Genomic DNA, 21,329 nt, shown 5'->3' with positions numbered 1-21,329 from the left:
GTGGTTGCTCTATGGTAATGCTCGCAGGCACAGTGTCTGTAAAGTGATCCACAATCTATCAGCAGGCGATCACATAGCAGGGGGGATATCAGTGCCATCTCAGGCATGTTCCAACTCCTGGGTTGGGCTGCATTCTCCCCGTTATACTATACTGTATTTTGGGTAACGTTACGATACCACAAATCAAAATAGGACCATAGTAAATATCAGAGAATCAAGGATGAAGACATTAATATAGACTGTCAAACTGCCCATCAGGAGAGTGACTCTGTTCATCTTGTGTTTTTGTAGTTGTTTTTTGTTTTCTCCAAGTTTCCTTCCCTCCATGTCACCCAAACTAGATGTAGCAGCACTATCTAGCATTCCCTGTCAACACAAATCAAAGAATATGACTCTGAGATGCAGTTTCCCGAACCTGAAATATCTAGGCACGTTGAAACACAAACTGCGACTCAGATTCTATTCAGATGACATAGGCCTGGTCTTGAATAAAACACAAACTTCTTCTGCTCCAAACTTTTTGACACTTTTTAAGAACAAGGCATAACACTGTCTGACTTGGCCCCCACCACCATATGCTAAAAATTATCATACAAGTTTCTCTTTGTATCCATTTTTAAACATTAAGGAGAAGAATTGAGCCTTTGTATGAGGGAGGTTGTGTGTTTATACAACAGCGCCAGCACCAGGAACAAGAGAAAGACCCCATTGCTGCCGGTGGAAAGGGGGAAAGACTCAGAGTCTGGGGGCTGGGGACTAGAGGTGGAAGAGAAAGAGAAAGGAGCCCTTTGAGTGACAGTAATTTAGGAACCTGGGCTTTTTATGATTTCCCTGCTTTAAGGAAAACATGCAGAGTTCTAGGTACAGCACTTGGGACCAAATCAAAGGGGTCTTTTTCCTCGTCAGATTTTGTGTGTGAGGGTTATACATATCCTGTCTATGTGTGTGCTTGTGCGTGCGCTCGGCGTGCGTGTGTTTACATGCATGTGTCTGCCGATGCGCGTGTGATGTGCGTGTACTCAAAGAGATAGAACACTTTGTCAAAGAGACTAGTGGAAGCATGAAAAACTCAAGACTGGGTCCTCTGGATACATCAAAATGTAAGCACATACTGTACCACAGTTCTTTGCGTCATGAGAGGTTCACACAAACTGCTTGTAAAATTGTAATAAATCTGAGTGTTTTTATCCTAGCATAATCATGTTGTGTCCCTCACTAAAGTGAAAATGTTAGACCCATGTCCAAGCACTCAGCTGCACTGAAGAATAATACTTTTCTTTCCATTATCTTGCAGACAACAGAAATGTGTCTTTTGCTCACAACCCAATTTGTATTTTGCTTACAGCTCAACATATGTAGAAGAGGAGATATGTTTTTCAAGTCCAGAATATTCATGGCTACTGACAGTGCAAATAGGATTTACAGTACACAAACCCTGTATAATCTCACAGCAAGCTGTCACCACCTCAAACGATGCCTATAAAATGTTCAAATTCCACCGGCAACAAATTATCGCGCAGGGGAACAATGTGTAACGTTCCCTTAATGGCTCCATTGATTGATTATTGTTTTCATCCACGTCGAAGCGGTGCAAGAAATGAATAGAGCCCCCAAGACCCTCTAGCTTCGTGCACACAGTGCTCAGGGAGGCTTGAGGTTTGGAGGTTTCAAAACCACAGTGACCCTTTTTCTCCCTCCGCTTAATTTCTGGAGTTTTTCCCTCGAAACGAGACACTGGATAAATTATGTTTAGTATGAAGGCCCCCTTGTTCACTCAAAATAAGAAAGAAAGACACCCTGGTCTGGTAACAGAACTTCCAGAACTTCCAAATAAATTCCCCTGAAGCATGTACTTTTGGGCACACTAGTTGGCTGCAGTCGGACTAGTGGCTGGCGGATTTGAGATGGAGAGGACTAGTGGTGGAGAAGAGAGACGGGGAGCCTGTCTCATTTCTCCATGATGGATGAGACTATTAGCTGTCCCAAGTAAGCCCAGGTTTATCCTTACACCTCACAACCAGCGCCTTGTGGTGACACGTGTTGATTGTGGCAGGGGAAACGAATGGAGGATGAATGCAGTGGTTCTAGAGGTTTGGACAATGCAAAATGGTTGCCTTTTATACTAAGACATATGACATATGACAAACATACCCAACTAAACAGATTCTGTATTATACTACAGTGCCTTCAGAAAGTATTCACACCACTTGACTTTTTCCACATTTTGTTGTGTTACAGCTTGAATTTAAAATTGATTATGTTTAGATTTTTTATTACATTTTTTAAATTTATTTAAAAAAAAATTTTTTTTATGTTATCCCCTTTTTCTCCCCAATTTCGTGGTATCCAATTGTTAGTAATTACTATCTTGTCTCATCGCTACAACTCCCGTACGAGCTCGGGAGAGACAAAGGTCGAAAGCCATGCGTCCTCCGAAACACAACCCAACCTGGAAGCCGGCCGCACCAATGTGTCGGAGGAAACACCGTGCACCTGGCGACCTTGGTTAGCGCCCACTGCGCCCGGCCTGCCACAGGAGTCGCTGGTGCACGATGGGACAAGGATATCCCTACCGGCCAAACCCTCCCTAACCCGGACGACGCTAGGCCAATTGTGCGTCGCCCCATGGACCTCCCGGTCGCGGCCGGCTGCGACAGAGATGTTTAGATTTTTTTATCACTAGCCAACACACATACCTCATAATGTCAAAGTGGATTTGTGTTTTTCAAAATTGTTGCAAATTCATGAAAAATAAAAAGCTGAAATGTCTTGAGTCAGTAGGTATTCAACCCCTTTGTTATGGCAAGCCTGAATAAGTTCAGGAGTAACAATTTCCTTAACAAGTCACATAATAAGTTTCATGGACTCTGTGTGCAATAATTGTCACACCCTGATCTGTTTCACCTGTCTTGTGCTTGTCTCCACCCCCCACCAGGTGTCTCCCATTTGTTCCCGTTATTCCCTGTGCATTTATACTGGTGTCTTCTGTCTGTCTGTTGTCAGTCAACCAGCGTGTTTTTCCGTGCTCCTGATTTTCCTACGTTTTTCTAGTCCTCCCGGTTCTGACCCTTTGCCTGCCCTGACACTGTACCCGCCCGCCTGCCTGACCATTCAGCCTGCCCTGACCTCGAGCCTGCCTGCCGCCCTGTACCTTCTGGACTCTGACCTGGTTTATGAACTTCTGCCTGTCCTCGACCTGCCTCTTGCCTGCCCCTTTTCAATAAATATCAGCGACTCAAACCATCTCCCTCCGGTGTCTGGATCTGGGTCTTGCCCTGTGTCATTATAGTAGAAACTGGCCCTGACTGACCCAGCAGACTCGGACCGGCTCCGTCACGCTATCTCCCTACAGGGAGCCACCATTGGAAAACATGAGGAGCTACTTCAGAACCTTGTGGAAGGGCTCCATTCGCTGGCGGAACGCCATGACCAGCGTTTCAAGACGTTACTGGAGCAATTCCGTGGACTATCTCACAGGCAGCATGCCACAACGGAGACCTCCCAGATGCTCAGTAATCCCCCTACCAGTGGTGGTTTTGTACAGCCTACCCCGGCTTCCGAGAACCTTGCTTACCTCCTTCGGAGCGTTATGCTGGGGATCCTGGAACCTGCAGGGCGTTTCTTTTCCCATGCTTCCTCATTTTTTACGCTAATGTCTGGAAAGGCGCTCTCCTGGGCTACGGCAGTTTGGGAGCAACAATCCGCCATTTGCCTTCATCTGGAAGATTTCATGGCAGAGGTGAGGAAGGTGTTCGATTCTTCGGTATCCGGGAGAGAGGCAGCCTGAAAACTACTTGGATTATGTCAAGACTCCTGTAGTGTGGCAGACTACGCAGTAGATTTTCGCACGCTGGCCGACGAGAGTGCCTGGAATCAGGAGTCCCTGTTCGATACCTTCCTTCATGTACTGTTGGAGGAGATAAAAGACGAGCTCGCAGCTCGGGAGTTACCTTTGGACCTCGATTCCCTCACTGCCTTAACCATTAGGATTGATGGGCGTCTACGGGAACGCAGGAGGGAGAGGAGGTCTGGTCTCGGTCACACTGGCCCATCCGCTGCTGCTTGCTCATCTCCGAAGAGGTCCAGAAGTCCCTGACGTCTGTACTTCCGAGAGGAGCCGAAGCCACTCGAGATCCCTCGGGAATCATCGGAGACAGGAGCCATTGCAAACTGGGCAGAGCTAGATTAGTGCCTAAGGAACGTTCACGTAGGCTGAGCTCCAACAATTGTCTGTATTGTGGTGCTGCGGGGCATTACATAGCCATCTACCCAGTAAAAGACCCGGCTCATCAGAAGGTACGAGTACGCTGGTGGGCCAGACTGGGAGTTTTCTTACTCCCATTACTCGTATTCCTTTTCATGTTATCCTGTTGTGGGGTGACCGGTCTAAATCTCTCCGGGTGCTCATTGACTCTGGGGGTGATGAGAGTTTTATGGACACTACTCTGGTATAGCTAGGTATCTCCACACAACTCCTCCATTCCCATGGATGCCAGAGCACTGGACGGACACTCCATTGGCAGAGTCACACACAGCACAGTTCCTATTAACCTGCGGGTATCAGGCAATCACAGTGAGTCCAAACAGCTTCTCCTCTTTGAATATCCCCACATCCCTGTTGTTTTGGGATTTTCATGGTTCCAGAGGCACAAGCCCATTATTGACTGGACCACTGGTTCTATCCTGGGTTGGAGCCCGTTCTGCCACTCACAATGCCTTAAGGTGGCGCAGCCTCCCCCGGGACGTCCTCCTATGGGTTTTATTTGTATTTTTTATTTAACCTTTATTTAACTAGGCAAGTCAGTTAAGAACAAATTCTTATTTAAAATGACGGCCTAGGAACAGTGGGTTAACTGCCTTGTTCAGGAGCAGAGCGACATTCCTCTGCCGTTCCCGCAGAGTACCAGGACCTCCTGGAGGTTTCCAGCAAGGCTGGTGCTGCCTCCCAACCTCCACATCATCCCTACGATTGACCTCCTCCCAGGCACCACACCACCTCGAGGCCGGCTATATTCCCTGTCTGGCCCTGAGACCAAGGCCATGGAGGAGTACATTGAGGACTCTCTGGCTGCTGGGAGCATTTGCCCTTCTGCCTCCCCTGCCGGCGCATTGTTATTCTTTATGGAAAAGAAGGTTGAGACCCTGCGTCCATGTATTCACTACCGGGGCTTCAGTGACATCACTGTTAAGAATCATTACACCCTACCACTCCTCTCCTCTGCTTTCGAACGTCTCCAGGGGGCAACCATATTTTCCAAGTTGGACCTTCAGAATGCCTACCACCTAGTTCGGATACGCGAAGGAGACAAGTGGAAGACGGCCTTCAACACTGCCAGTGGACACTATGAGTACCTGGTCATGCCGTTTGGGCTCACCATCGCTCCCGCTGTTTTCCAGGCCCTGGTCGACAATGTGCTCCGTGACATGTTGAATCGTTTTGTGTTTGTCTACCTCGACGACATCCTTGTTTTCTCCCGTTCTGCCCAAGAACACGTCCTTTAGCGCCTCCTGGAGAACCAGTTGTTCGTGAAAGCAGAGAAGTGCGAGTTTCACCGATCTACTATCTCCTTTCTGGGATACGTCATCGCTGAGGGGAATGTTCAGATGGATCCTGAAAAGGTGAGAGCAGTGGTGGATTGGCCCCAACCCACATCCAACCCTCATCCATCCGGATCCGTCCCATCAGTTTGTGGTTGAGGTCGACGCTTCCGACGTTGGAGTCGGGGCCGTTCTGTCCCAGCGGTCTGTCCAGGACCAAACGCTTCATCCCTGTGCCTTCCTATCCCATCGTCTCAACTCTGCGGAGAGAAACTATGATGTAGGGAATCCGGAACTTCTGACTGTCAAGATTGCGCTGGAGGAGTGGAGGCACTGGCTGTAAGGGGCGGAACACACATTTTTGGTGTGGACTGACCATAAAAATGTTGAATATCTCGGTGAAGCCGGATGCCCTCTCTCGCCAGTACAGTTCCTGCTGCCACACCCTCTGACACCATCCTTCCTACCTCATGTCTTGCGGCTTCAGTTGTCTGGGGTATTGAGACCCCGGGGGGTTCGGGCCAATCTCAGGTCCTGGAATGGGCCCATTCCTCCAGGCTTACCTGTCACCCTGGCTCCCGTCGAACCCTGGCCTTCCTCCGACAACGCTTCTGGTGGCCCACTATGGTTCCTGACGTCTCAGCCTTCGTCGCCGCATGCACGGTGTGTGCTCAGAATAAGACTCTGCAGCAAGCTCCGTCTGGCCTCCTTCAGCCACTCCCTGTTCCTCATCGCCCCTGGTCCCATGTTTCCCTGGATTTTGTCATACAGGTGTGTTTTCTAACTCAGTTGCGGGAGAGGAAGCGAACCACTCAGGGATTTCACCATGAGGCCAATGGTGACTTTAAAGCAGGAGTTTAATGGCTTTGATAGGAGAAAACTAAGTATGGATAAACAACATTGTAGTTACAACACAATACTAACCTAATTGACAGAGTGAAAAGAAGGAAGCCTGTACAGAATAAAAATATTCCAAAACATGCATCCTGTTTGCAACAATACGCTAAAGTAATATTGCAAAAAAATATTGCAAAGCAATTAACTTTTTGTCCTGAATACAAAGTGTTATGTTTGGGGAAAATCCAATGCAACACATTAGTAATCGCTGCCAAAGGTGATTCTCGCATGTATTGACTCAGGGGTCTGAATACTTATGTAAATGAGATATTTCTGTATTTCATCATTTCATTTCATTTTCTAGAAACATGTTTTCACTTGTAGGGTATTGTGTGTAGATCGGTGAGAGAGAAAAACTTGATTTAATCCATGTTGAATTCAGGCTGTAAGGGGTATGAATAACTTTCGGAATACTTTCTGAAGGCACTGTATACATTCATTAAAATAATCTATGCTGCCCATGTGCCATTCAGTCATGCACACATATGCATGTTGATCCTCTTACTGTGTTACTCTGTAATATGATAGTTGATTCTCAAATAATTATCAAGGTTTAAGATATGGATTGGAAACAGCCCACTTTCCTCTGCGGGAGATGTTGGTGGCAGGTGCCCCCTACCCCCATTGATAGTGTAAGGACCTGAGAGTCTAGTCCAGTATAGAAACACGTGAGCACAATACATGGGTCCCTATGTCATTTGACTCTGTAACCAAGCCCTTCCTCATGCACATGTACATACAAACCTCCCCCTCACACAATGCGTGTGCACTCAAATACACACACACAAGCACACACACAGACACAGTTTATTAATAGAACTTGCTGGTAATCCTTAAGGGGCAGAAGTGAGAGGGGGTGTGAGAAGGGGGTTCAAAGATAGATGCCGTCCCACCCGCTGCTTGTCCTCCAGCCGATCTCTCCCTCTGTCCTCTACCCCTTTACCCCCTTGCCACACTGTTGCCCTTTTCCTCCAGTTGGAGATGGTGCTAGGCCACAGTTGTCAACAACCACGAGAGATTACACTGTTGGTTACACTGATACAGTATCTTTCTCTATGCTATTGTACCTCTTCTGTAAGACTCAGGGAGACTCAGGGAGACTCTGAGGACCTTCAGGATCTGTGAGAACACTGATTGCATTGATTGCCATGGCCTAGTCCTCCAGACTTTTACACAAATAGGGAGGGAGTGGGGGCAAATTATGTAATTCAATCGCCACGTGATTGGCTTGTTGGCCTGTCTGTCAACCTTTCACTATACAGAAACTCTCAGATATAGCTGAAGTCACCTGATGTCCTTTTATCTCCCTAGACATCAAAGTGATGATTGAAGAAGGAGTACTGGACATACACAAATAGTAGAGTGGCCTTGTTTTCCCATGTACACTGCCAGGTTGTGATGTATAAATAGGTGGGCTGTGTCAGCGTGTGTGACCAGGGCGTTGAGGGGGTGGGGGCTGTGTGTGTGACATGGGGGAGGGGCTGGGGAGTTGTGGCTAGGGTCCGGGGGCTGGCGGTGCTCTCTTATGTGCTGAGAACCGAGAAGCCGCCCCGGGAAGGTGGTGACGGGTGGCCAGAAGGGCACGGATTCAGAGTATTTGGGTGTTAATTGAGCTTATTGGTCCGCTATTCACAGCCTTGACGTGACGGTGATTTAAGAGACTTGTGTGAGAGAGAGTGGGATAGAACAGGCTGTCTGATGATCGCGGCTCCTCAGAGGTGACTTGAGCACAGCAAGGCTGGGAGGGCGAAGAAACGTAGCCTCTATTTTGTTAGCGACAAAATAAGGAAAGAACTTACTTACCGTTTCATCCACTCTGATAGTACACCGAGTGTACAAAACATTAGGAACACTTGCTCATTCCATGACATAGATTGACCAGGTGAATCCAGGTGAAAGCTATGTTTCCATATTGATGTCACCTGTTAAATCACCTTCAGTCAGTGTAGATGAAGGGGAGATAGGTTAAAGGATTGTTATGCCTTGAGACAATTGAGACATGGATTGAATGGGCAAGATATTTAACTGCCTTCGAATGGGGTATAGTAGTTAGTAGGTGCCAGGTGCAGCAGTTTGAGTGTGTCAAGAACTGCAATGCTGCTGGGTTTTTAAGCCTCAACAGTTTCCCAGTGCATCAAGAATGATCCACCACCCAAAGGACATCCAGCCAACTTGACACAACTGGGAAAGGGAAAGGGGATACCTAGTCAGTTGTACAACTGAATGCATTCAACTGAAATGTGTCTTCCGCATTTAACCCAACCCCTCTGAATCAAAGAGGTGCGGGGTTTCCTTAATCGACATCCACGTCATCGGCGCCCAGGGAACAGTGGGTTAACTGACTTGCTCAGGGTTTTTACCTTGTCAGCTCGGCGTTACTGGCCCAACGCTCCTACCCGCCAGGCTACCTGCCGCCCTGTGGGGAGCATTGGAGTCAACATGGCCAGCGTCCCTGTGGAATGCTTCCGACACCTTGTAGAGTCCATGCCCCCATCGAATTGAGGCTGTTCTGAGGGCAAAATGGGGTGCAACTCAATATTAGGAAGGTGTTCCTAATGTTTTGTACACTCATTGTATGTTTTACTCATTTTCTCTAAAACTCAGATTCATTCTAAAACACAAAGGAGAGAAAGGTATTTAGAGGAGATATTAAAAACTAGAAGCTCATTTCAGATGTATTGTTTTTACTATGTCTGGGGGTTTTCCAGCAGCGCGTGACAGGTTTTGTGAAGAGGGATGACAAATGCTAGTTTTACATTGATTTAGGAATATTGCTTATTACTTTAATAGCTACACCTGACCTTCTTGGGTACATTTCCTTCCAATCCAAATGTAGTCCTTCCACCTCAGCCTTAATACAGGAGTAGTTTACTCCTGCACTCTAACCCATAGTGAAATCTAACCAAGCCTAGCATTCACTGTAACGGAGAATGCCTGCTGAGAATTCATATTCCGGTGAAGCAGAGTATAACATATTCTCCAGTTATTTCGACCTTGGCAAACAGGCATTGTTTTTCTGTTACCCGTCCACAGAAATGTGAATAATCCAAGTTCGCGAGTTTCAACAACAAACTACCTGATATCATTTGTATGCCTCCCTTCGAAGAGTTATCTTTACACTCTTCCAAAGCATTTCTGACCCCACTTTATCGTCTTACAACCATCCAATCCCTCAAAACACCCCCCCTTCCCCTTACATTAGGCCTGCGACCACACAGTAATATTGCTTTCCATTGCATTGCTCCCCCAGGACCAGAGAAAGTACACGTGTGTACGGCCAGAAAGCTCATCTTTCAAAAACAAAGGGGAAAAGGTTAACTCTCTCAAATTGAGATATTCAACATCAGGCTTCCCTTTCCTAACTCTCTTTATTACCTATACCTGTCACAGACTACACACACACATGCACACATGCAAACACACACAAATGAATTAATGCATGGACACACAATTAGACAGGAATTGCATAACTCTGCGAACACACACACAAACACACACATTCTCTCTCTCTTCCTTTCACTTTGGACATGGTTAAAGGATAGATGAGAGTCAGGGGTTGTGGATTAGAACCCCTGTTTTTAGAGAGATTATATTAAATCTCCTTTAGTTTTCTCTACAGTAAATGATATCGCACGTTTCTTGACATAGTTTGGTTGGATGCTATTGTTTGGACCTTTTTAATGAATCCTTCTTATAGAACTGAGACCCCCGTTTATTTTTGAAATCCTTCAAAAAGATTTGCTTTGCTTGGCACCTCACATTCTTACCATACGTCTGAGGAGCCTGTCTGTGCTGCCTGGGTCCCTTGATTTGGAAAAGTGCTGGGTTTTGCCTACCTCGTTAAGTGCCTGTGTTCCCTCCCCTCTGACAGAGAGAGAGGAGTGGGGAGGACAAGGAATAGGCAGCCATTCACTTATTTTGTCTACCTGCCACCATTAGAGCTGTAAAGAACATTATCTTTCCACATCACTGAGAGATGGAGAACACAGATGGGTTGTGATGATGAAAGAATTTGTTCCTTTCAATTCTCTTACAATTCTCTGAACCAGTTACAGAAGAGCAGGACAATAATAGTCCAATACTGTAATTCATGAGAGTTCAGAATATTAATAGTGCACTAGTGCACTAGTGCATACCAGAGGGTTCGTCACTTGTGCACTCACCCACTGCAGTAAATTAGGCAACATATTTCCTACTACTGAAATGGTTCTGAAACTAACTGTGCCCAAACATTCAGTGAGCACTCTACCCCACCCACACCGACAAGGGATGGCCCCTCATTCTATACGGTGAGACTTAGCTAAGGCCAGGATATCAGAGCAGTAGAGGATTGGGACTGAATGAACAAAGAGTTAATTGCATCATCCGACCTCCGACAATATGCCATTATGCTCCCCGTCAAAAGCAGTATGGCCGACCAGATGTAGTGCTTTAAGTGAGAGGTGTCTCTTGTTACACCCATAACGACCACAGACAGCCAGCGTCTCTGGGAGAGTAATGTCAACCCAAGCTGTGGCAAGCTCACCCATTGTTCTCCACAGCGTGTTTATGGCTTGGTGTCTGATATATGATAACCAATAAGTAAGAGGAGTAATAATTACAAGGCCCACACGTTGGATCGTCTGATTACTATATGTAACACAAGATGGCGGGTTTGTTTGAAGGCTGGTTATTATAAAGACATAGTGTACAAAAACCTGGCAATGGCAAGCTGTGTTATATTGCAGTGTTGGAGAAGGGGGAGTGTGTGTGTGTGTGTGTGTGTGTGTGTGTGTGTGTGTGTGTGTGTGTGTGTGTGTATGTGTGTGTGTGTGTGTGTGTGTGTGTGTGTGTGTGTGTGTGTGTGTGTGTGTGTGTGTGTGTGTGTGTGTGTGTGTGTGTGTGTGTGTGTGTGTGTGTGTGAGAGAGTATGAGGGATTAGAATTAACCTCAACATTTGTACTTTCTTCCAAGAAGTGGGAAATCAAATCTCGGGTTAGCCACCTCTCTCATGTATTCCTTCCTGATAGGTCATTCCAGTCACTGTGCCTTTGTAATGGGTTCCATTGACCTTTCAAATGGACTCACAACTGTTACACCTTGAGAAGCTATATCTAGAGAAGTATATTTTTGTTAAGCCTTTTTGACTCTTAGGCCCTCTCACTTTGCCTCATGGCTTTGAAACCTGGGCCTTTTAGAAGCTAAGCATAAGCTAGCTCTTTAAACGACGTGAAAGAACTGTGAAGAATCGTACTAGATTTACCAAAAGCATCATGCTGATGTCGAGCAAGATAACATCTCTGTGTCTGGAATGCACTTCCTCTCTGGCTAGATGAGTATCAAGCCCCAATTTGAAATTGAAGGCAAGGTGACAGCATATTTAACCAACTGCCAAATCTCATGCATCACCACATTATAACACTAGGGGTTAAGTGGTTTTATTGCCTGCCTTCACCACCATTTGTCAGAAAAGAAAGAAAAATAGTCAAAGCTTTCTTCTCTCTCTCTCTCTCCCTCTCTCTCTCTCTCTCTCTCTCTCTCTCTCTCTCTCTCTCTCTCTCTCTCTCTCTCTCTCTCTCTCTCTCTCTCTCTCTCTCAATTCAATTTATTTTCAATCTAAGGGGCTTTATTGGCATGGTAAACAAATATTTACATTGCCAAAGCAAGTGAAAAAGATAATAAACAAAAGTAAATAAACAAAAGAAAATTAACAGTAAACATTACAATTACAAAAGTTCCAAAATAATGAAGACATTTCAAATGTCATATTATGTTTATATACAGTGTTGTATTTACAAGGGTGTTTGTTCTTCACTGGTTGCCCTTTTCTTGTGGCAACAGGTCACAAATCTTGCTGCTGTGATTGCACACTATGGTATTTCACCCAATATATATGGTAGTTTATCAAAATTGGATTTGTTTTCAAATTATTTGTGGGTCTGTGTAATCTGAGGGAAATATGTGTCTCTAATATGGTCATACGTTTGGCAGGAGGTTAGGAAATGCAGCTCAGTTTCCACCTCATTTTGTGGGCAGTGTGCACATAGCCTGTCTTATCTTGAGAGCCGGGTCTGTCTTCGGTGGCCTTTCTCAATAGCAAGGCTATGCTCACTGAGTCTGTACATAGTCAAAGATTTCCTTAATTTTGGGTCAGTCACATTGGTCCAGTATTCTGCCACTGTGTACTCTCTGTTTAGGGTCAAATAGCATTCTAGTTTGCTCTGTTTGTAAATTCTTTCCAATGTGTCAAGTAATTATCTTTTTGTTTTCTCATGATTTGGTTGGGCCTAATTGTGTTCCTGTTCTGGGGTACTGTGGGGTCTGTTTGTGTTTGTGAACAGAGCCCCAGGACCGGCTCTTCTCCAGGTTTATTTGTCTGTGTGTAATGGCTTTGTTATGGAAGGTTTGGGAATTGCTTCCTTTTAGGTGGTTGTAGAATTTAACGTCTCTTCTATGGATTTTGATAATTAGCGGGTATTGGCCTAATTCTGCTCTGCATGCATTATTTGATGTTTTACATTGTACACAGAGGATATTTTTTGCAGAATTTTGCATGCAGAGTCTCAATTTGCTGTTTGTCCCATTTTGTGAATTCTTGGTTGGTGAGCTGACCCCAGACCTCACAACCATAAAGGCCAATCGGTTCTATAACTGATTCAAGTATCTTTAGCCAGATCCTAATTGGTATGTGAAATTGTATGTTCCTTTTGGTGGCATAGAAGGCCCTTCTTGCTTTGTCTCTCAGATCATTCACAGCCTCTCTCTCTCTCTCTCTCTCTCTCTCTCTCTCTCTCTCTCTCTCTCTCTCTCTCTCTCTCTCTCTCTCTCTCTCTCTTTCTCTCTCTCTCTCTCTCTGTCTCTCTCTCTCTCTCTCTCTCTCTCTCTCAAGTGAAATAGATAATAAACAAAAGTGAGATAAACAAAAAATGAACAGTAAACATTACACTCACAAAAAGTTCCAAAGGAATAGAGACATTTCAAATGACATATTATGGCTATATACAGTGTTGTAACAATGAGCAAATAGTTAAAGTCACTCTCTCTCTATTGCCGTAAGAGGAGTTCAAAGCCAATCCAGGCTTGGACATTGTCTCTGATGCAGAATAAGCACTGCTGCAATTGGCCAACAATGAAAATACATTAATCCACATCTGAAATGACTCCTTGGGGAGATCTCTTTCAGTTATCTGTGACTGATTTCAGGAAACCTTTTCATAAACTCAAGTGTTGGTGAAGCTGCCTATTTCAATATTTTATGCATTTTATAGATATCTTTAATTTACCTTTGAAAGCTCAAACAGATTTAGCATCATGTGTCGGAGGTGCACCTAGTTCATGGGCCTAATGTGGACCTAGTTTTTGAACATGTCTGATATAATTACCAAGACCATGATTTATTAGGCTGTATGTCACTGTCATATTATAAACTGTTGGATCATACTGTCTCTTTGATATTTTCTGGTCTCTCTTTGGCCTTTCCTAAGATAGCCTCATCAATGGGATTTTGTGCATGAGTAGAGTCAGCTATATCACATAGTGAATGAAAAGATCAAACACTTCTTTGAGATGTCAAGGGAGCAATTGTAGCCTACCATTCAGCCACTAGATGGTAACAATAGTATTTTCCCTAGGCACAAACACTGGCCACGTAACATAATATACATCATTGTGATACTGTATGATAAATAGTGACCATTTCACTACTCACTTAAACCATTGCAGAAGCAGATGTGTAGCCTATCATAAGATGCCTTATAAACTATTTGGACAGAATGGGCCATAGCCTATTGTCATGATCACTCGGTTAAATTATAAGATTCAAGTTTATCCAAACCTCACTCACCACTTTCAAATGTCCAAATAAAGAAATGTGGATTGAATATAGTCGTGCGTGCGCTTAAAGACGCTTCTCAGGTCAGTGGTGGGCGGTGCGAGATGGAAGCGTCGCGTCATGGAAGTGCCCACCCTCGCATTGGGTAAGAGCCGCAAATAGAAGAGAAAGTTCAGTGTTCTCAAACGATGGATGGAGAGCGGTTGTCTGAGGTAGAGTGAAATATATGTACTGCTGCAAACAGCTGCACGGATTTAGCTTTAAACGTGGTTTATTCAAAACTAAGAAGTCCAGGATTAACACGTTCTCTAATGAACGTTATTTGAGCTCACCACCGTTATTTTCTCATTGCATTGCAAACTTAATTTTCTAGATTGAACTCTGCCGTCTCTGCCGAGTCTTACCTTCTAAGGACATTTAAACATCTAATACCGTGGAAGCTTTATTTTTTTTAAATATATAATAGAGTAATGTGTACCTACTGGAATTATTTTTGATAAATTTGACCGGCATTTGCGTTGTATAGCAGCAGGAAATGCATTTGTAACAACGGATTTACAACGCTTGTTTTGGGGGCTGTGCTTACAATGGTAAAATAATATGGACATATCCGCATGAATTTACATTTTTGGTCTGAACAAATACAACTTGTTCTTACACTAAACATATGACTGAAAAGAAGCATGGAGGGGTCTCCTTTGAAGATACTGATTTCTCTCTGGTGTCAGTTGGTGGTTGCTGGCTACAGTGTGGAGTTAGGAACCTACGACCTGGAACGAGGCAGACCAGCCAAATGCGAACCCATAGTAATCCCCATGTGCCAGGGCATTGGCTACAACATGACCAGAATGCCCAATTTTATGGACCATGACAACCAAAAGGAGGCTGCCATCAAGCTGAATGAGTTTGCACCTCTAGTGGAGTATGGCTGTGATGTGCACCTTCGTTTCTTCCTCTGCTCTCTCTACACCCCCATGTGCACTGATAAAGTGTCTACCTCCATCCCAGCCTGCAGGCCCATGTGTGAGCAGGCCAGGCAGAAGTGCTCACCCATTATGGAGAAGTTCCACTACGCATGGCCTGACTCGCTGGATTGCTCCAAGCTCCCGACCAGGAACGACCCCAACGCGCTGTGCATGGAGGCTCCAGAGAATGACACCAAGACAGAGATCAAGAAGGGAGAGGGCATGCTTCCTGTTCCCCCTCGGCCAAGGCAACCGGGTAGTGGTAACGGGCGCTCCACGGGCAGTCTGGGGTCCTGCGAGAACCCAGAGAAGTTCCAGTACGTGGAGAAGAGCCAGTCGTGTGCCCCCCGCTGCTCCTCGGCAGTGGACGTGTTCTGGTCTAGAAGGGACAAGGACTTTGCCTTCATCTGGATGACGGTGTGGTCAACGCTCTGTTTCGTCTCCACGTCCTTCACCGTTCTCACCTTCCTCCTGGACCCCCACCGCTTCCAGTACCCTGAACGGCCCATCATCTTCCTCTCCATGTGCTACAACATCTACTCTGTGGCCTTCATCATCCGCTCGGTGGCCGGGGCCGAGAACATCGCCTGCGACCGGGAGAATGGCGAGCTTTACATCATCCAGGAGGGGCTGGAGTCCACAGGCTGCACCATCGTCTTCCTCATCCTCTACTACTTCGGTATGGCCTCGTCCATCTGGTGGGTCATCCTTACCCTCACCTGGTTCCTGGCCGCTGGTAAGAAGTGGGGCCACGAGGCCATTGAGTCCCACAGCAACTACTTCCACATGGCCGCGTGGGGCATCCCGGCTCTGAAGACCATCATCATCCTCACCATGAGGAAGGTAGCAGGGGATGAGCTGACGGGTCTGTGCTACGTGGGCAGCATGGACTCTGGAGCGCTCACCGGCTTTGTGCTCATCCCTCTGTCCTGCTACCTGGTCATTGGCACGTCCTTCGTCCTCACCGGCTTTGTGGCGCTCTTCCACATCCGCAAGGTGATGAAAACCGAAGGCACCAACACGGAGAAGCTGGAGAAGCTGATGGTGAAGATCGGCATCTACTCCATCCTGTACACGGTGCCCGCCACCTGCGTCATCATCTGCTACTTCTACGAGAGGCTCAACATGGACTACTGGAAGTTCAGGGGGCTAGAGGGCAAGTGCGTGTCGTTCCCCGGGCGCCGGAACGAGGACTGCTCCCTGGATGCGTCGGTGCCCACTGTGGTGGTGTTCATGCTGAAGATCTTCATGTCTTTGGTGGTGGGCATCACCAGTGGTGTGTGGGTGTGGAGCTCCAAGACCCTGCAGACCTGGCAGGGCCTGTGCAGCAGGAAGCTGGCATCAGACAGGACTAGCAGGAAGCCCTGTGGCAGCGTGAGCTGCAGCAGCACACACTGTCATTACAAAGCCCCTGCCGTGGTGCTCCACATGGCCAAGACAGACCCGTACTCAGACAGCCCCACACATGTCTGACACTGACAGACAGTACATTACCAGTATGCAGTTCATTCAATGCTCTGTCTAAACGCATGGAGCTACTGGGGTGACATTGTTGTATATGGAATAAGATTGAGAGGAATGAGAGAAGTTATAATTCAACTGTCAATTGCTGCTTTTCTGTGCATAGGGAGAAAGCACAGGCTACAGTATGGAAGTAGACACAGCTTTCCTTATTTCAGTATTGATGCATTTCAGTATTGCTCTCTATAGACACACCAGATCTGTGGACTGTATTACACAGAGATGCTCAACTGCAATGCAGAAAAGGACTTGCATGGACATTTTAAAGGAGAGGCATTGTTCTCCCCTGAACTGGGTATAAATAACTTCATAAATATGTTTAAATGTTAAACAGTCTATTTATTGTATATATATTTATTTGAAGTTTACTTTGTTTTCTCACAAGTTTGATTGGAGTGAACATGCATCTATTAGGCTAAAGATTAAACTCTTGAGAATCAAGGAAAATAAAGTGCCTCTTATCAAGTTCTTAAGAATAATAACATGTGGTATACATTTTCAAACTGCCTTTTAATTGTATGTTCTTGGTCATGGTTTATTTACTATTATTAAGTTCAGTGTGAATACTATATATGTTTCAATATGGCTTCGCTTCATTATATTGATTGAGGAAATTATATTTAGTGGAGACTTGAGAGGAAAATGCATTGCAAAAGGTATTGCATCTTACGTTCTCTTTGATAATAATTTGGTTCTATAATAAATAAATAAAAACATTTCTCACAAAATGAGAACTTTGTTAGATTATCTATGCCTATAGATATTCATGATTTGTTCATTTCATTATCCCAGGACGACCAGAATAAATCAGATGTGCTAGACTGTTGTAGGGTTCATTCTCTTTTGGGTGAAGTAGACTGTTGTAGGGTTCATTCTCTTTTGGTTGAAGTAGACTGTAGTAGGGTTCATTCTCTTTTAGGTGAAGTAGACTGTAGCAGGGTTCATTCTCTTTTGGGTGAAGTAGACAGTAGTAGGGTTCATTCTCTTTTGGGTGAAGTAGACTGTAGTAGGGTTCATTCTCTTTTGGGTGAAGTACACTGTAGTAGGGTTCATTCTCTTTTGGGTGAAGTAGACTGTAGTAGGGTTCATTCTCTTTTGGGTGAAGTAGACTGTAGTAGGGTTCATTCTCTTTTGGGTGAAGTAGACTGTAGTAGGGTTCATTCTATTTTGGGTGAAGTAGACTGTAGTAGAGTTCATTCTCTTTTGGGTGAAGTAGGCTGTAGTAGGGTTCATTCTCTTTTGGGTGAAGTAGACTGTAGCAGGGTTCATTCTCTTTTAGGTGAAGTAGACTGTAGTAGGGTTCATTCTCTTTTAGGTGAAGTAGACTGTAGCAGGGTTCATTCTCTTTTAGGTGAAGTAGACTGTACTATGGTTCATTCTCTTTTGGGTGAAGTAGACTGTAGTAGGGTTCATTCTCTTTTGGGTGAAGTAGGCTGTAGTAGGGTTCATTCTCTTTTAGGTGAAGTAGACTGTAGCAGGGTTCATTCTCTTTTAGGTGAAGTAGACTGTACTATGGTTCATTCTCTTTTGGGTGAAGTAGACTGTAGTAGGGTTCATTCTCTTTTAGGTGAAGTAGACTGTAGTAGGGTTCATTCTCTTTTAGGTGAAGTAGACTGTAGTAGGGTTCATTCTCTTTTAGGTGAAGTAGACTGTAGTAGGGTTCATTCTCTTTTGGGTGTAGTAGACTGTAGTAGGGTTCATTCTCTTTTGGGTGAAGTAGACTGTTGTAGGGTTCATTCTCTTTTGGGTGAAGTAGACTGTAGTAGGGTTCATTCTCTTTTGGGTGAAGTAGACTGTAGTAGGGTTCATTCTCTTTTGGGTGAAGTAGACTGTAGTAGGGTTCATTCTCTTTTGGGTGAAGTAGACTGTAGTAGGGTTCATTCTATTTTGGGTGAAGTAGACTGTAGTAGGGTTCATTCTCTTTTGGGTGAAGTAGACTGTAGTAGGGTTCATTCTCTTTTGGGTGTAGTAGACTGTAGTAGGGTTCATTCTCTTTTGGGTGAAGTAGACTGTAGTAGGGTTCATTCTATTTTAGGTGAAGTAGACTGTAGTAGGTTCATTCTCTTTTGGGTGAAGTAGGCTGTAGTAGGGTTCATTCTCTTTTAGGTGAAGTAGACTGTAGCAGGGTTCATTCTATTTTAGGCGAAGTAGACTGTAGTAGGTTCATTCTCTTTTGGGTGAAGTAGGCTGTAGTAGGGTTCATTCTCTTTTAGGTGAAGTAGACTGTAGCAGGGTTCATTCTCTTTTAGGTGAAGTAGACTGTACTATGGTTCATTCTCTTTTGGGTGAAGTAGACTGTAGTAGGGTTCATTCTCTTTTGGGTGAAGTAGACTGTAGTAGGGTTCATTCTCTTTTGGGTGAAGTAGACTGTAGTAGGGTTCATTCTCTTTTGGGTGAAGTAGACTGTAGTAGGGTTCATTCTCTTTTGGGTGAAGTAGACTGTAGTAGGGTTCATTCTCTTTTAGGTGAAGTAGACTGTAGTAGGGTTCATTCTCTTTTAGGTGAAGTAGACTGTACTATGGTTCATTCTCTTTTGGGTGAAGTAGGCTGTAGTAGGGTTCATTCTCTTTTAGGTGAAGTAGACTGTAGCAGGGTTCATTCTCTTTTAAGTGAAGTAGACTGTAGTAGGGTACATTCTCTTTTGGGTGAAGTAGACTGTAGTAGGGTTCATTCTCTTTTAGGTGAAGTAGACTGTAGTAGGGTTAATTCTCTTTTAGGTGAAGTAGACTGTAGCAGGGTTCATTCTCTTTTGGGTGAAGTAGACTGTAGTAGGGTTCATTCTCTTTTGGGTGAAGTAGACAGTAGTAGGTTTCATTCTCTTTTAGGTGAAGTAGACTGTAGTAGGGTTCATTCTCTTTTAGGTGAAGTAGACTGTAGTAGGGTTAATTCTCGTTTAGGTGAAGTAGACTGTAGCAGGGTTCATTCTCTTTTGGGTGAAGTAGACTGTAGTAGGGTTCATTCTCTTTTGGGTGAAGTAGACAGTAGTAGGGTTCATTCTCTTTTAGGTGAAGTAGACTGTAGTAGGGTTCATTCTCTTTTGGGTGAAGTAGGCTGTAGTAGGGTTCATTCTCTTTTAGGTGAAGTAGACTGTAGCAGGGTTCATTCTCTTTTAAGTGAAGTAGACTGTAGTAGGGTACATTCTCTTTTGGGTGAAGTAGACTGTAGTAGGTTTCATTCTCTTTTAGGTGAAGTAGACTGTAGTAGGTTTCATTCTCTTTTGGGTGAAGTAGACAGTAGTAGGTTTCATTCTCTTTTAGGTGAAGTAGACTGTAGTAGGTTTCATTCTCTTTTAGGTGAAGTAGACTGTAGTAGCGTTCATTCTCTTTTAAGTGAAGTAGACTGTAGTAGGGTTCATTCTCTTTTGGGTGAAGTAGACAGTAGTAGGTTTCATTCTCTTTTAGGTGAAGTAGACTGTAGTAGGTTTCATTCTCTTTTAGGTGAAGTAGACTGTAGTAGCGTTCATTCTCTTTTAGGTGAAGTAGACTGTAGTAGGGTTCATTCTCTTTTGGGTGAGGTAGACTGTAGTAGGGTTCATTCTCTTTTGGGTGAAGTAGACTGTAGTAGGGTTCATTCTCTTTTGGGTGAAGTAGACTGTAGTAGGGTTCATTCTCTTTTGGGTGAAGTAGACTGTAGTAGGGTTCATTCTCTTTTGGGTGAAGTAGACTGTAGTAGGGTTCATTCTATTTTGGGTGAAGTAGACTGTAGTAGGGTTCATTCTCTTTTGGGTGAAGTAGACTGTAGTAGGGTTCATTCTCTTTTGGGTGTAGTAGACTGTAGTAGGGTTCATTCTCTTTTGGGTGAAGTAGACTGTAGTAGGGTTCATTCTATTTTAGGTGAAGTAGACTGTAGTAGGTTCATTCTCTTTTGGGTGAAGTAGGCTGTAGTAGGGTTCATTCTCTTTTAGGTGAAGTAGACTGTAGCAGGGTTCATTCTATTTTAGGTGAAGTAGACTGTAGTAGGTTCATTCTCTTTTGGGTGAAGTAGGCTGTAGTAGGGTTCATTCTCTTTTAGGTGAAGTAGACTGTAGCAGGGTTCATTCTCTTTTAGGTGAAGTAGACTGTACTATGGTTCATTCTCTTTTGGGTGAAGTAGACTGTAGTAGGGTTCATTCTCTTTTGGGTGAAGTAGACTGTAGTAGGGTTCATTCTCTTTTGGGTGAAGTAGACTGTAGTAGGGTTCATTCTCTTTTGGGTGAAGTAGACTGTAGTAGGGTTCATTCTCTTTTGGGTGAAGTAGACAGTAGTAGGTTTCATTCTCTTTTAGGTGAAGTAGACTGTAGTAGGGTTCATTCTCTTTTAGGTGAAGTAGACTGTAGTAGGGTTAATTCTCTTTTAGGTGAAGTAGACTGTAGCAGGGTTCATTCTCTTTTGGGTGAAGTAGACTGTAGTAGGGTTCATTCTCTTTTGGGTGAAGTAGACAGTAGTAGGGTTCATTCTCTTTTAGGTGAAGTAGACTGTAGTAGGGTTCATTCTCTTTTGGGTGAAGTAGGCTGTAGTAGGGTACATTCTCTTTTGGGTGAAGTAGACTGTAGTAGGTTTCATTCTCTTTTAGGTGAAGTAGACTGTAGTAGGTTTCATTCTCTTTTGGGTGAAGTAGAC

General features: G+C 44.6%; 1 protein-coding gene across 1 annotated transcript; it reads left to right on the top strand.

The window, feature by feature from the left end:
* Positions 1-14,434: 14,434 nt before the first annotated feature.
* On the top strand, positions 14,435-17,453 carry LOC120028700 (frizzled-9-like). Its single transcript, XM_038973929.1, has one exon. It carries the CDS (start codon positions 14,929-14,931, stop codon positions 16,681-16,683), a length of 1,755 nt encoding a protein of 584 aa, XP_038829857.1. The 5' UTR covers positions 14,435-14,928; the 3' UTR covers positions 16,684-17,453.
* The last annotated feature ends 3,876 nt before the right edge of the window (positions 17,454-21,329 follow it).

The sequence above is a fragment of the Salvelinus namaycush genome, chromosome 34 (genome assembly GCF_016432855.1).
Source record: "Salvelinus namaycush isolate Seneca chromosome 34, SaNama_1.0, whole genome shotgun sequence".
Classification (NCBI taxonomy): Eukaryota; Metazoa; Chordata; class Actinopteri; order Salmoniformes; family Salmonidae; genus Salvelinus; species Salvelinus namaycush.
The sequence above is the reverse complement of the archived record's forward strand: the minus strand, read 5'-3'. Positions and strand labels throughout refer to the sequence as shown.